Source organism: Typopeltis vanoorti, chromosome 1 (assembly GCF_054136105.1).
Source record: "Typopeltis vanoorti isolate ZY-2024b chromosome 1, IOZ_Tvanoo_1.0, whole genome shotgun sequence".
Taxonomy (NCBI): domain Eukaryota; kingdom Metazoa; phylum Arthropoda; class Arachnida; order Uropygi; family Thelyphonidae; genus Typopeltis; species Typopeltis vanoorti.
This window is the reverse complement of record NC_143549.1, coordinates 159,025,383-159,041,123: the sequence shown is the minus strand read 5'-3', so window position 1 is coordinate 159,041,123 and position 15,741 is coordinate 159,025,383. Positions and strand designations below refer to the sequence as shown.

The window sequence follows — 15,741 nt, the reverse complement described above, 5'->3', positions numbered from 1 at the left end:
ACCTGGCTTTTCGTTGAAAGTCTGGCTATGGGAAAGGTGCCCAGGGAATGGAAGGAAGGTAAGATAGTGCCATTCTATAAGGGCGTTAGCAGACTGGAAGTGTCTAATTATAGGCCAGTTTGTGTGTCATCAGTAGTTAGTAAGATCTTGAAGGAGCATTGGGCAGATGAGGGTAATGCTATCTGTGAGAGTCAACATGGATTTATGAGGGGGGGGTGCTCTTGTTTTAGTAATATGCTAGCCTTTTATAATAAATTTACAAGAGCAGTAGATGACAGAAAGGCATATACTGCCATTTTTTTGGATTTAGCAAAGGCATTTGACAGGGTGCCACATGATAAGCTGATATTTAAGTTGCAGCATAAATCTCTAAATCGGGAATTAAGATATTCTCCCGCAATAAATCTTTTAACTCCTTGGAGGCCTAAATAATAATAATAATAATGTTTTGCAGTTTGAAAGTCTAAGGGTAAATGTATACTATACTAGAGAGTAGACCATTAATATAGTTCTTGAGGGCTTTCAGTTCTTTGTTTGAACCTGGTGAGATGATGCAAATATTGTCAACCTATCACAGCCAAATTTTAGATTTTTGATTGTATATTTCTATGGTTTTCTTTTCAAAGGATTCCATATCTACAAATAACACATCTTTGAGTAATTTATGATCTCTTTATAATTTATGATTAATTTATGAGTAATTTATGATTAATAATCTCTGAATAATTTTTAGTAATCTCTGATAAAGTTGAATAATCATTGAATCTGACACACATTCTTGTTCACCACGCTCTTACATACGATCATCTCTGGTTTTTTCCCTCTTGGCCTTTTACTCTTTTTATAATCTCCTCTGGATTAATCCAATTAAATCTCCTCACTAACTTAAATGTCTTTATCATATCACCTCTTTTCCTCCTACTCACCAAACTCTGTAATCCACATTCCTTCAACCTCTCTCTCTCTCTCTCTCTCTCTCCATAGCTAACATTCCAGAGTCCTGGACCCTCTCCAATGTTTCCACATCACATTGAAAACCAAGCGACCAAATACGAGCACAAAAGTCCAAGTGTAGTCTGACCAGTGCTTCATACAGTGGCACAACCACCTTGTTATCCCTGCATTTTGGAGGACTTCATATCATAGTGGCACTACGATGTGCAGTTTTTGCAACACTAGCAACATGCCCTCTAAATTTCAGTCTACTCTCAACCATCACTTCCAAATCTCAAATCTCATCCACTTCCTGCAGTATGGCACCATCAACATAGTACATGGCCTTATATTTCTACACTCCAAAATGCAACACCTTGCTATTTATATTAAAACTACAACCCCACTCCATTGTCTAAATCAAAAGACTAGTCAAAGAAGGGAGTTAACATCATCAGTACTACTTATAATTCTTCCCAACTTTTCATCATCAGCAAACAAGTAAAGATCCTCAGTCAGTTCACATGATATATATCATTTACAAACAAGTTAAACAGCAAGGGCTTAAGAACAGAATCCTGGGGCCAGTGATGCAGCATACCATTGGTTACCTCTTTTTTTGAGATATTGTTTCATCACACAACTTGCTGGTATATTTCAGAGAGCCATCAACAATCCATCTAACCAATATACTGTTTATTACCATCCACTGCAACTTGTACACCAAATTATCATGTTTTCTCACATAAATCCAGACTTTTATTTTTGTTTTATTTTATTTTATTTTACAATTGCAATTATTTTCTTGTGATGAGATAATGTATTTAAAGTGACTTCTTTATTCACTGCTTCTTTCAGGCATTACTGAAGGCTAGGCGAATGGAAGATCCAAACAAGTTCATACTTATGGAAGAAGTAGAATTCCAACCACTTTCTGATCCTACAGCTGGAACTGTTCGCAAAAGAGGTTTACAGCATCAAAGAAGGTATCTCGATGACAACGAAAATGTTTATCAAGTGCAATCAAAGTGGAAATCTAAAGGGTGGTTTGTACTAAAGGAAAGAGCAGAAGTAAGTAGCTTTGTATCATACATATTTATGTGTCTCACACACACACACACACACACACACACACACACACACACACACACACACACACACACACACACACACACATACACACACACACACACTCTCTTTCTCTCTCTTTGCTGTTTGAATCCAGCATATTCAGTGTAATTATACTGTGTATCTAAGAATCTGTACCTCTTGCTATTGTACATACAGTAAATTACCTAATCTCTAGCTTACATACAGTAATCTCTAGCTACATACAGTAAATTACCTAATCTCTCTCTCTCTCTCTCTTTGCTGTTTGAATACAGCATATTCAATAATTATGCTCTGTATCTAAGAATCTGTACCTCTTGCTATTGTACATACAGTAAATTACCTAATCTCTAGCTTTCTAAATGAGCAGGGAAAGATTGGAGGATTTTGAAATTGAAAAAAGAAAAAACAATAAAGAACACTTTTTACTCTACTTCAGTACCACAGATTGGAACTAAAGTTTAATAAATGAGTGTTACTGATTCTTTAATTTCTCACTGATAACAGTTTACATTAAAGATGTTAATTATAGTGAATTATATTTGAGAAAAAATTATATTGTCAATATATAATTGCCATCCTGGTTGGCTGAGTGGTTAGCATATCCGCTCTCCAGCCAAAAGGCTGCCGGTTTGAATCCCACCATGGGCATGGATGTTTGTGATTTCTGTGAAAGTACTAGTGGTGGTCTGCAGTAGATGGCTTTGGTGTAGATCATAAGTTCCCAAAGTGGGCGGTACCGCCCCCCCCCCCAGTGGGTGCTGAAGCCTTCTAGGGGGGGCTCTAGTAGGATCAGAAGCATTTGGGGGCGTTCAGGTGGTCTAGGGGTCGGTGGCTCTTTATAGAAGAAATTAATAATATATATTTAAAAATTAATTATTTTCGTGATTTTGTGATTAGATAATCATTTAAAATTTAAATATTGCATTTTAATTCATCTTATGCCCATCTTACATGATCAATTTTTTTTTATCAATTTTCTATTTCAATTATTTAATCATTTGAAAATTTACCATGTCAGATAGAAATAGATGTCAATTTTCTATGTCAATGAGAAAGCAGAGCATGTATGTATGTGTGTATAATAGGTTATGTTTACAGTAGCAAATATATTTGTTATATTTCATTTCAAAATATATAAAGCCACTTTTCTAATTGATTTGTACAAAAATAAACCCAATTTTATATAATTTAATATTACGAGTAAAAACGCGGAAAACTGTTATAATGGGGGGGGGGGGCGTTACACAATTTATGTCTTGCAAAGTGGGTGGTGACCCGAAAAAGTTTGTGAACCTAAGGTGTAGATGATGAAGGTAGTTGCAGTTGGTGGAATGGTGTAGATGGAGAGTTGTAGAGTAGTGCTCTCCCTCGATGAGTCTTTGGACTCCCTGGAGGTGTGATGTAATAATAATAATAATAATAATAATAATAATTTAATCCTTTATCTAATTGTAAGCAAAGTTTGCATGCAAAGTATCTTCATGAGTAGATTAAAAAAAAGAAATTCAGTAGATGCCATATGGTCACTGCCGTACCTTACATGGTTTTGGCAATGATGTCTTCTGCTAGAATAAGTGGTAGGGTCGCAGATTCCCTTTCCACACAAAGTTTGTAGGACAATCGGCCAACCAGGCTGGCTATGAGTAGATAGACTACTTATATATAGAAGCTATTGACTTCACATCAGTTGCCTTAGCATTCCATAATGCAAAGCACACTTCCTTTTGGATATGTATATTACTATGCATTATGAGATGGATCACTACCCAGAGTGGTTTTGACCTTTATTGAGGTTTCATTAGTGAGGGCTAGAACTAGGAAGATTTTAAGATTGAACAATACTAGAATTATCATGCTGGAGCAAAGGTTAATGGAGAGATGACTGAGAATTTTCCTATTTCCACTGACATGCTTCAGGAAGATGCTTTGGCACTATATATTTTTATTATGGCCCTTGATTATGTATTCACTCACAGGAAATATGTTTGGAATAACTGCCGAAATTTTCCAGGACAAACCCGCATAAGCAGTCTCTGTTTTGCAGATGATGTCGAGCTGATTGTCGCTAACATTCAGACTGCCCAAAACCATCCAGATAATTTATATATAAAAATGGAGCACTGATTGGGTTGGCAGTCAGTAACAGTAAAACTAAACTTCTAAAGAACAGAATGGAAGGGAAATATTAGATTAAATGGCCATTCTTGAAAAAGTAAATGATCTTAGGATACCTTGGTTCCTACATCGATACTTCAACTGACATAGTGAAAAAAAAAAAAAAAAAAGCATAAAGCTCTTCAATTTCATAAAAGTCATCTAATTAATATATGAAAATTCAATCTCATCACCACAAATTCCAAAATTTGTGTGTACAAAACCACCAGTCAAGTCATACTTACATATGGTACCCAGACATGGAACATCACTACTCAGCAAGTGGCTAATATCATCCAACAGGAAATAATTCAGAATAAAGAGCCTTTGTTGAGATTTAAGTGGAGCTTTATAGAGAGGAGAGAGTAACAATCCTAGAATGGATGGAAAGGAGGAACTGAAGTGTCTTAAAAAGTTCTATGTTGGTCTCTAGAGCAGGGTTTCTGGATTATGTAAAAAATAAACTACAAAATATATATATATATATATTTGTAAATAAGTTTTTTTAACTTGGGTAATATATATTAGGGTTACAAAGTAATTTTATAAACTTGGTTATTTTACTCCTAATCCCAAGTAAGCAAACAGTTAACTTTGCACCTGAACGTTAGTTCAAGTCTAAAGGTGGTGCAACACCAGGGCAACTCATTGTAAAGGTGGGTAAAGCTCTGATCACTATTCTTAGTATTTTCCATAATGTAAAGCACATCTCACTAAGAGATGTAATACTGCAATACATTATGGGTGGGGGTCACTACCCAGACCGGTTTCAACCTTTTTTGAGGTCTCCTCAGTGAGTAGCTAGACCTTGGGTACGTCGCCTCCGGTCTCTAAGTATTCCATGGGGAAGCGGTCGATTCTGATCTGCCGAACCTTTGATCCCACCATGGTTGGGATCACCTGCTTCCCTTGGACGGGGGAACCCTCTAGAAGTTTGTCTCTCGTGGCCGCATTTTTAACTACGAATATAAATCGTCCTCCTCCATGGGTGGTGAAGGAGAAGATGTTATTTACTCCTACAAGCTCCTTAAGAACGGATATTAGTATTCTGGGATCCTCCAAACCTGGAATCTCCACTCCAAGTGTCCTAGTCCTGGGGGGGACGTAGGCTGCTCTACTCATGTTGATCTCTGCGTCTAAAAAGTAAAAAGAAAAAAATTAAGAGTCTTGCGACTCTGAAAATCCCGTAGTGCGTTAAACGCACTACCAGCAAGTTAGTAAAATTAGTATGAAAATGCAAAATGTTAGTAAAACGAGATAAATAAATAACAAACACTATATTAGTAAAAATCCAACAATAAAAAAAAAGCTATCATGATCCACTGCGAACGATTAGGGTGAAAGTGAGGGGAATCCCATCATTGGCCTACTGAAAGGAAGTGGGGTCAGAGTGCCCCGTTAGAAAAGAGAAAGAAGGGAAGGGAAGTGACAGTGAGGTTGAGGTGGGGAAATGAGGGGGGATGGGAAAGGGGAAAAGGAGAGGAGAGGGAATAGGATGGGAAGGGCAGGTGGGGAGGTGGGGACTAGGAATAAGGAAATGTAGGCCTCAGCTCATATCTCACATCTATCTAGCTCCTCACTATTAGATGACAACATTTCACCCCAGTCGTCTTCCTGGCTCACAAGATGGAATGGACCACGGAGGTAGCCGGTGCCCAGGTGACCTACCCCTTCAGGGCAGCCCGCCTCGAGTAGCCCTGCGCTGCCTGGGTTTTTCCTCCGAACTACCCCCATGGGAGACCAGGGAACAAAACAGACCTCAGGGGGGGATGCAGAGACCAAGGAAATGCAGTATCCTGCTAAGATGGAAAGCGGTATTACTTAGGTATCTGATGTTAAAGGAGGGGAGGCCGAAGCACCCCCGCTTCTCCGGAAGTTGAAGGATGTTGAGATCGACTTCCTGGCGTAGATTGAATTCCTGTAGAGATGGAATTCCTGATCCTCGCTAATGTTGGTGATGTTTGGGACATGCTGAAGCGCAGGGCATACAATGGTTTTGATGACAGTAGCCCTGGAGGAGAGTGACAGCTGTCCATTTTTCCAGTCCTTGAGTTTCTCGACGGTCTTGTTGTCAAGATGTTCGATGTTAAGCACGGGCTGTTCTTCAAACGGGACCCCCAGGATGGTAAAGGGGTCGGCAGTAGGGACGAGGCCTGCAGGGATGTTGTGCAGGGCCCAGACTCCGTACAACTTGATCTTGGTTTTGTCGGGGTTGGATGTTAGCCCCGACACTTTAAACTTCTTGAGGGTGTTAAAGAAGTTAAGTACGGAGTCGTTGTCCCTAAGAGTGCCCACCACGTCATCCGCGTAGGCGATTACCTTGGAATCATCCGTGGTGAGAGGAAGTGGAATTCCTCTAACCGCATGAGAGTTGTTCACAGCCTGCAGGAATGGTTCAAGGGCTAGAGCAAAGAGCAGCGGACTGCGTGGACACTCTTGTTTGACCTCTTTCTGGATGGTAATGGGGTCAGATAGGTGTCCGTTAATGAGGAGGCGAGTAGAGCTGTTGTTGTAGCCTCCTTTGATGATGTTGAGGAGTCCACAGCTGACGCCGACTTTCTCTAGGATGTTGAAGAGAAAGGAATGCCAGACGCTGTCGAACGCTCGGTTGAGATCAATTGTCAACAATGCCATGAAGTACTGTCTGATGTTAACAAGACGTAGCAATTCTCTGATGAGGATGAGATTGAACTCCATCGATCGACCAGGAACACCATACACTCGTGTGCTTTTGATGATGTACCTCATCCCGATCTTCAGTCTGTTGTTGAGAACACGGGTGAGGATCTTGTAATCCGTGTTCGACAGACTGATGAGACGCCAGATCTTGATGATGGATGGGCCCTGTTGGTCTTCGGGATGAAGACGGTATGGCATTCCAGAAATTCCCGTGGCAAGTTTCCGTTGTTAAGGAAAGTGTTGAAGATTGCCACGAGAATGGGGAGGATGTGGTCCCAGGCCTCTCGGTAGAGTTCCGTGCTTAGGCCGTCTGGCCCAGGCGCTTTCTTTGTACGGCACTGTTTGAAGGCTGATGTTATTTCGGCCACTGTAAACAGTGCATCCAACCCTGCTTGAATGTGCGCAGGAAGGATTCAATATTCCAACAGGAGTAATCCTGGGGGGTACTGTTGTCTTGATAGAGTTGACTGTAGTACCCCCAGAAGGCGTTCATGATGTCAGGTGTTGTGGTGTGATCACATCCGCCTTCTTTGATGGTAGTGATGGTTCGCTCCTGCCGGAAGTTGACGTAACGCCTGTTGTAAAAAGCGGCCGATTGCCTATCTTCCGAGCGGAGGTGGAGACGGATCTTAATGTTCTTTTCTTCCACCTGCTTTTGTCTCTCCGATTCGATGTCGAAATTAATGTCACAGATGGCATTGTGACATGGAAAACCTTGATGTTGGCTAGCCACAAACCAGCTCCTCTCCTTGTAAAGGTCACGGAGCCGAGCTCTTCTGAGGAAGGCACGTTCCTGGCCCCATTTTATCATGTTTTCTTTGATGTTAAGTTTTAGTCATGCCCAGGCGTCCCAGTCCCAGCCAGCGGTGCACCAGGTGGAGCACAGTTGGTTAAGCTTGGGCTGAGAACAGGGACGGGAAGTATGGTGGTAACTTCCAGGGGCTCGGACCAACATCTACGGCTTCTAATGGATGGTAACACCATCCATTAGAAGCACGACTAATTTGTGGTCCGAGATGGTAGAATTAATCGGAACGTGCCTTATTGTCTCGGCTCTGGAGACAAGGGATGGTGACAAGTAGAAGCGATCGATCCGTGTGCCGATGCCTTGGCCTGTCCAAGTATAATCCCGACAGTAGGGATTGTGAGCCCTACAGATGTCCGACAACTGGAGATTCCTGATGTGGGTTTCCAGTTGTCTGTAGCCAGCAGTACTTGTATTCGGATTTCCCCCTACTTTATCGTAGGCCGGGTCCGCCACGCAGTTAAAGTCCCCCATCAAGATGACGTGATGGGCGCCGTATAAGTATGGATGGAGCGACTGGAAGAATGCTGGTCTTAATGTTGCATGTGCTGGGGCGTAGATGTTTATGTCTGGTGATACAGCCCCGGTACTTCCAGTCGATGGCAAGGACTCTCCCTTCTGTATCCCTTTGGATGTTATGGAAGGCTCCGAGGAGGGGGCTAGCATAAGTACCCCGACCCCGGCGCTGTGACTTGTGCCGAAACTCCAGAATTAATGGACGGGGTACTTATGGCTCAGTTCCTGCATATCTTTGAAATGATAGAAATGTGTCTCTTGCAGGAACAAGAGACGGATGTTAAAGGCCAGCATAAGCTTCGACACCTCCTCTTGTTTGGATGGTGAATGGAGCCCTCGGATATTAAGAGAGGCAACACAAAAGGGGGGTGGCAGCATTCTGATGTTTTTATACCCGGCCTAGATCTTTAATATGTAGCTGTCTTACGTATTGGATTAAATTGTCGATCTGAAGGGGGGGAGGTAGAATATCCCGCTTCCTGCAGACCGGCTTCCAGTTTATCGCACGAGCTAGAGAGAACCTCGAACTCGTGGTGAATGTTCTTGATTTTAAAGCTGACGATCTTGTTTCGGTCTGTCTCGTAGTTATATAGGTTGAACTGGGAGCCGGTTAGTTTCTTTATTTTTTGATTTACGCTGGAATGGTAAGAGGAGGTTTCCACTTCCATTTCAGACTCCGATGTTGTGGAGTCCGTACTCCTCTTGGAGTGGCTTCGATGTTTTTTTTCAAGTTTGGGGGAAGCCGCTTCCTTCCTTTTCTTAGAGGGTTCTTTCGGAGGTGGAAGGTCTTGTGTCCCCTCTTTCACTACAGGGAGAGGGATGCTAGCTACTGCAGGGGAAGTCTCTGAAGCGTGAACAGAAGCTTCCTTTGATGTTGTTGAGGGGAGATAGCTGTTGTTGTTGCACTATCCATTGCTTCTTCTGTACTCCCCTCGACTGTAGGTTGTTCTTGTTCCGATGGTGGTGGTGGTGGAACACTGGAAGTTGCCGAGGGGGGGACTGTTTCCTCAGCGGATGTTGTTGCTGGGGAGGAAACAGTTCCTTCTGCTGGTGTTGCTGCAGATTGTTGCTTCGGTATTTTACCCAAGATCGTCTGGGTAAACTTCGTCTGGGTAAAGGAGGGGAGGCCTCCCCTCCTTTAACATCACTGCAGACTACACATCCCTGCAGTTATCCTGTGCGGTATTTCTTGAGTCACAAGCTTCTCCTTTTTGGGATCCCAGTCCACCAGGGTCCCAAGGCAGACATTGTTCCAGAAGATTACAACAGATTGTGCCAGCTAATGCAACAACTCCGCTCGTCGGGTGTGAACATCGCCGCGATCCGGAACAGTTCCACATGGTATGAACATTTATTTAACATCCTTCATACCGACGTTCCGGATCTAGGAACTGACAACAACATCCTCTTCGGCCACCTCTCCAAACATCGAGGCTACCTGTCGAGAAAGGACCTGGCATGGAGGATAGCATATGGACACCTTCCAGTGAATGTGAACCGATGGTGGTTCAATAACACCTTGAACCCCCTATGTGACTTCTGTCGGAGCCCGGACACCGTGGAGCACGCCATCTACCGGTGTCCAATTTCCATCTTTATCTGGAGGAGGTTAAGTGCTCCGGCATCCCCTCCTGCTGCAGGAGCAGATCATCTTCCTGCAGTTTGCTCCACCAGCCAACAACAGGCAGAAGTTGCTAATCTTCATAATAAATGAGCTTAAGTATCACATCTGGAAGGTAAGGAAAAAATTTTCTAACTCTGCTAATCCTCCCAGTCTGTTGGATCTCTCCCGGATCGTATTTTATATGTTCTACGGTTCCTTAAGGAGGTTTTTATATCTCGAAAGAGAGGCTCTGGGTGACACCCTATTTAAGAACAAGTGGTGTTTACCTCCAATCCTGTGCAGTGTCAGACACAATAACATCAAGTTCTGCCTGCTACTGCTTTAACATCTCCATCTGCAGCAGCAGCTCCACTCTGAGTCATTTCCTTGGTCTCTGCGTCCACCCTGAGGTCTGTTTTGTTCCCTGGTCTCCCACGGGGGTAGTTCGGAGGAAAAACCCAGGCAGCGCAGGCCTACTCGAGGCGGGCTGCCCTGAAGGGGCAGGTCACCTGGGCACCGGCTACCTCCGTGGTCCATTCCATCTTGTGAGCCAGGAAGACGACTGGGGTGAAATGTTGTCATCTAATAGTGAGGAGCTAGATAGATGTGAGATATGAGCTGAGGCCTACATTTCCTTATTCCTAGTCCCCACCTCCCCACCCACCCTTCCCATCCTATTCCCTCTCCTCTCCTTTTCCCCTTTCCCATCCCCCCTCCTTTCCCCACCTCAACCTCACTGTCACTTCCCTTCCCTTCTTTCCCTTTTCTAACGGGGCACTCTGACCCCACTTTTTTTCAGTAGGCCAATGATGGGATTCCCCTCACTTTCACCCTGTCCCAGATCCCAGATTTAGCGGCTCCGAGAGAAAGCTCCATGTTCTGCAGTGAAAGTATCCCAACCTTGGATTCCAGTTTCCAGACCCTGAGAGAGAGCTCCTATTACAGTCCTGCTGCCTTGGTAAGAACCCTTTGTCTTTTTTTTTCTTTTTTGGTTCTTTGTGTTCCCCCTGTACCTAAGTTTAACAGGTTTTTCTTATCCGCAAACAGGGAAAGCTTGGCCTTTTCTACGGGTCTGTCCTTTTGTGGACTTGGATCGTACAAGGGTCTACTCTTCCCTTATTTTTTTGAAGTATGTCTTTGGCTGTACCGAGAGTAAGAACTCTCGGGTTCGAAATCGACGCAAGTGTACACAAGAGGACGTTTGCGAAAGCGCTAATTGACTGCGTAGGGGCAGATAATATTTCTGGCTTTACCCCCTATGGGGGTGGCAGATATCAAGTAGTTTGTAAAAATACAACAACAAGGGAGAAACTACTCAAAGGGGTTGAGTGTGAAGGGAAACTTTGCCATCCTTTTGTCGTTGGTAGCATCTCTAAAAAGATGAGAATAGAGCGATTCCCTCTGGAATACCTAGAAGGAGGCAACGACATAATTAATCAAGTATTTTCGAAAGGGAACTGTACGAGATGTCCAAGTAGGCAAAGACGCTGACTACCCTGAATGGATGTCGGGGGAAGTCACGTTCTCGTTAACGATGAAAACAGAAGTTCTGAATTTTGTAATGATCGGATCGGCCAGGGTAATCGTGAGTTACCCGGGAGTAAAGAGGCAATATTTTAAATGTGGAGCCCTGACTCATCTCGGGGCCCAGTGCCCGAAGTTAAAGTGTAAGAACTGCCTAACAGTGGGTCATACACTGGCACAGTGCCAATCGGCATGCCTAAAATGCGACATTAACGGCCATAAAATAGACACCTGTCCGGACAGAAATCTTGCTGAAAAATTGGGAGGCACTATTACGCCCAACACAGAAACAACAGCCCAAAATGTTATTGGCACAGAACCGAATGATTTCCCCACCCTGAAGGCCGCGCATGAGGGAACAACAAAGAATCATGCCGCCACCTCCGAAACACTGCCAAGTACACCAGTGGAGAAGCCTGCAACCAGGAGAGATGAAGGGCAGGAGGATCTGGCCACCGATCAAACCGCCACTACAGACGTAGCAACCGAAAATAACCAGCAGCACCAACAAAACGGAACTATCACTGCAGTCACAATAGACGAGGACACAGAGGCAGTAGATATGGAAATCAAATGCAGAAACCACACAAAAGAGGCCAGCCAGCCCTGAAGAAGTAAATATTAAAAAATCGAAACAAGGAAGTCCAGCACAAGTTGGAAATATAAAGTCAACTTCAGAACCCACAAAGTTCCCTCATGCAAAGGCCAATGCACCTATATTGCATCTCTTAAAAGATTTCCCCGAGGAGGAGGAGGCGAGACTACGAAAAGCAATAGAAACATTCGGAGACATTCAACTGATACTCACAGGACAAAACGGGCCAAGAGTCGTCAGTGCAGAATGGAACGACGTGTTTGTCGATAATATAGATGAAATCACTCCTGAATAGATCATTGGTCTTATCGATGCAGAGGACGACGTGGGACTAGCACTGCACAGAGACCTCTACATTTTAAACCACATCCGTGGAGACAAATTAGCAGATCTCATCATTAAAACCCACAACAATAGACAGCAGGAGGATTTAAACCTCGCCTAACAAGTCAGTCAACTCCTAGTATCAATCTGCCAGAGGGAAAAAAAAAAAAAAAAAAAAAATTCTGGTTTGTTTTTTCTTCTTTTTGTCCTCTTTCAGATTAGAATTTTTGTTGTAAAAAAGGTCTATGTCTATTCCACACAGGAGGGGGTATCCTGAGAACCTGGGCTGCGAAGGCTTACACCGAGGCGGTGCAGCTCCTTGTGGGCTGCATCACCCAGGCCAGGCTCTGCCTCCGCTCTTCTCAGTATTAAACTGGTCATTCAGGTTGAAATTTCAGAATTTACCTAGTTTCTTACAAATTGTTATATGTAATTTTTAATGCTATTTACTAGTTCCTCTTTTTCATGTGGTGCTTCTTTCATTTGTTTTTCCCCACTTTCCTCGGGCAGACACCTGAAGAGGTGACTGACCGGGGAAAGCTGAAAAGAACGGATGGAGGGAGATAATGTCGGAGATCTGCTTGGTGCTAACATTTAAGTCAGGCCAAGTAGATCGACTGAGGCCTCTTTTAACTATCTACTACTATCCACTCTATCTTTTCTCCTCCTCTCTCACTATCAAGCTGACTCTCAGCACAACTTTTTTTTAAATCTAAAGAGGACAGTGATGAAAGGCATGAACTCCCATTCGACCTCAATAAAGGTCGAAACCGGGCTGGGTAGTTGCCCCTTGCCTTTAATACAAAACATCATACATCCCCTTCTTGGAGATGTGTTTTGGCATTAAGGGTAAATATTAAGATTAGTGATCAGAGCTTGCTCCACCTTTACCATGAGTTGCCTTGGTCTTGCACTACCTGTGGGATCAGCTAGTCTTGCATCAATTGCAGGTGCAAACTTGACATTTTGTCTGTTTGCTCACTTGGGAAAAATGGAGTAAAACCAAGTTTAAAATTGCTTGGTATCTTTAACATAATTATACCCAAGTTAAAAATACTTTCTACATTTGTTTGCTTACACTTGGATAAAGGATTGAACCAACAATATAATTTCTTGATATCTTTAATTTATAGTATAACCACGTGGAAAAACTTCCAACATATATAAGAAAGGTTAGATTCACTTTGGAAGGACAATAAAATACAGTTAACTACAAGACTCTACCTCATAGCTCTCTATTACTAGGGAGATGTGAGAGTTTGACATTCATAAAGGAAGATGAGAAAAGGCTATTGGTGTAGATGAAGTGTTACAGAAAACTTTTGATGATATCATACACCACACTGGATGTGACTCCCATCCTGGAGCCGGTTACCGTCCTTTTTTGACACAGCTCCATCATACACAAATTGCTGGTATCTTTCAGAGAACCAATCCATCTAATGAATATATTATCTATTCCCATCCTCTGCAGCTTGTACACCAACTTATCTATTCCCATCCTCTGCAGTTTGTACACCAACTCATCATGTGGTAATCTATCAAATGCTTTTGCAAAGTTCAAGAATATCACTGTACATATCATTCTCCCTTATCTAACAAACTAATTACTCTATAATAAAATGCAAGTAAATTGCTAAAACAGGACCTACCATTTACATATCCATGCTGACCATCATAAAGAATGCTACATCCATCAACCCAATCCTGTATTCTATTCCTAACCAATCTCTCAAACACCTTGACCACAACTGCAGTTATACAGACTGGTCTAGAATTGGAAACTTCTGTCCTAGGACCATGCTATTGGAGTGGTATTATTTGCCTTCTTTCCACTCCTTAGGATCCCTACCCACTGCATGACTTTCATTAAATAACCAGGCATAGCCAACTGTTGTGCACATTCCTTAAGAATACTTGGTGATATGTCATCTGTTCCCTCAGCCTTATTAACATCTAACCCAATCAACACCTGATACACCTCTGATTTTTTCACTTGCAATTCTACTAATACTTGCTTCCCTTCTATATATTGCACTGCATCATTTACACTGGTGTGATATACACTTATAAAGTGCTCTTTCAATAATTCCACTGCTGCAATGACTATCCACTAGTGTCAACCTGCCATAATTATTCTTTCTCTTGCTTGCCACATAGAGGAAAAATTCCCTCGAGTTAACCTTGGCCTGATCAGCCAGTCTTCTCTCATACTGCATCTTTTCTTTCTTTACCATGCCCATCATCTTCCTAGCCCTGTGCTTTATACTCTTCGTGGATCCAATCACCACCAATTGTTTTGTGCCTCCTCCATGGCATTTTCTTTTCCAAAACTGCTTGCTTGATTTCACTGTTGTTCCATTTCATTCCTACTCTTGCACCTTGCTGGTATCTTTCAACATGCTTAACCCTTGGTAATCCTGGGTGATCATGAGTAATGTAATCACGATCACGCTCACCAACTAGCAGCAGTGTCAACACTTCATTAATAGCTACATCTTGTGAAGTCATCACCAAATCGAAAACATTAAGGCCTCTGCTTGCTTCAGTCACATGCTGCTTAAGATATTTATCTCTCAGAAACTTAACAAAGTCACTCTCCTTGTTCCCATACACTGTCTCCTCCTTCCATTCTATATTCCTGTAATTAAAGTTTCCCATCAGGATCACTTTCTTTTATCATATCCAACCAATTTGCCTAAACATTTTGCAATCAGTATTCTCTACATTTCCTGGCCTATAACAGCATCCTATCAGATATACTAACCTGTTTATTTCAACTTCACACCACACAGATTCAAAATCAACAGTGCATCCACTATCAATTTCCACATTCTGTGGACAAGTAGCACACTCAGGATTTAATCTTGGAGCGGGGGGGAGTCCCAAGTTGAGTAGACGATTTGAGAATACACACTACGCATTGCATACGACCTATAACTGAACATCTACAATGATCGCTAATTCATAAGTAGTATAGAAATAGAAGACCCAACACATCATAAATAAAGGAAATGAATTTTATTAATTAGGAAAAGATTTTTGGTAAATTTTCTAGTGTTTTTTCCTTTTTCTTTTGGGGGGAGCTTGGCCCCCTACTCTGGGTGCACCACTCCTATGGACATAGTTGATCATTAGATCTGCAATCATTAACATCACTCACCCTCCTCTTTTCACATTTCTATCCTTCTGGAAAACTACATATCCTTCTATTTCTATTCCTGATATCGAATCCTCCTCAGACAACCAACTTTCACTTATTCAAATTATCTTTGCTCATACTGACTCAATCAATACAACAAACTCAGCCTTTTGTTTCAAATACTCCTTACATCAGGGCTGCATTTATACTTTTGGAGACCCAAGGCACAACATCATTATGAGGCTCTCAAAAATAAGTATTTTTTTAGTTTATTGAAAATAAAAGTCAACATTTTCATAATATCTCATTTTAATAACACAATACAACATTGGTATACATGTATTTGCATTTTA

At 42.3% G+C, this 15,741-nt stretch overlaps 1 protein-coding gene across 1 annotated transcript in view; it reads left to right on the top strand.

Moving 5' to 3' along the window:
* The window catches only part of LOC150110581 (uncharacterized), an 851,360-nt gene that overhangs the window by 777,868 nt on the left and 57,751 nt on the right, over positions 1-15,741 (top strand). Inside the window, 1 exon segment of the mRNA XM_090402114.1 lies at positions 1,792-2,004. Coding sequence (XP_090258240.1) covers positions 1,792-2,004 — 213 coding nt within the window.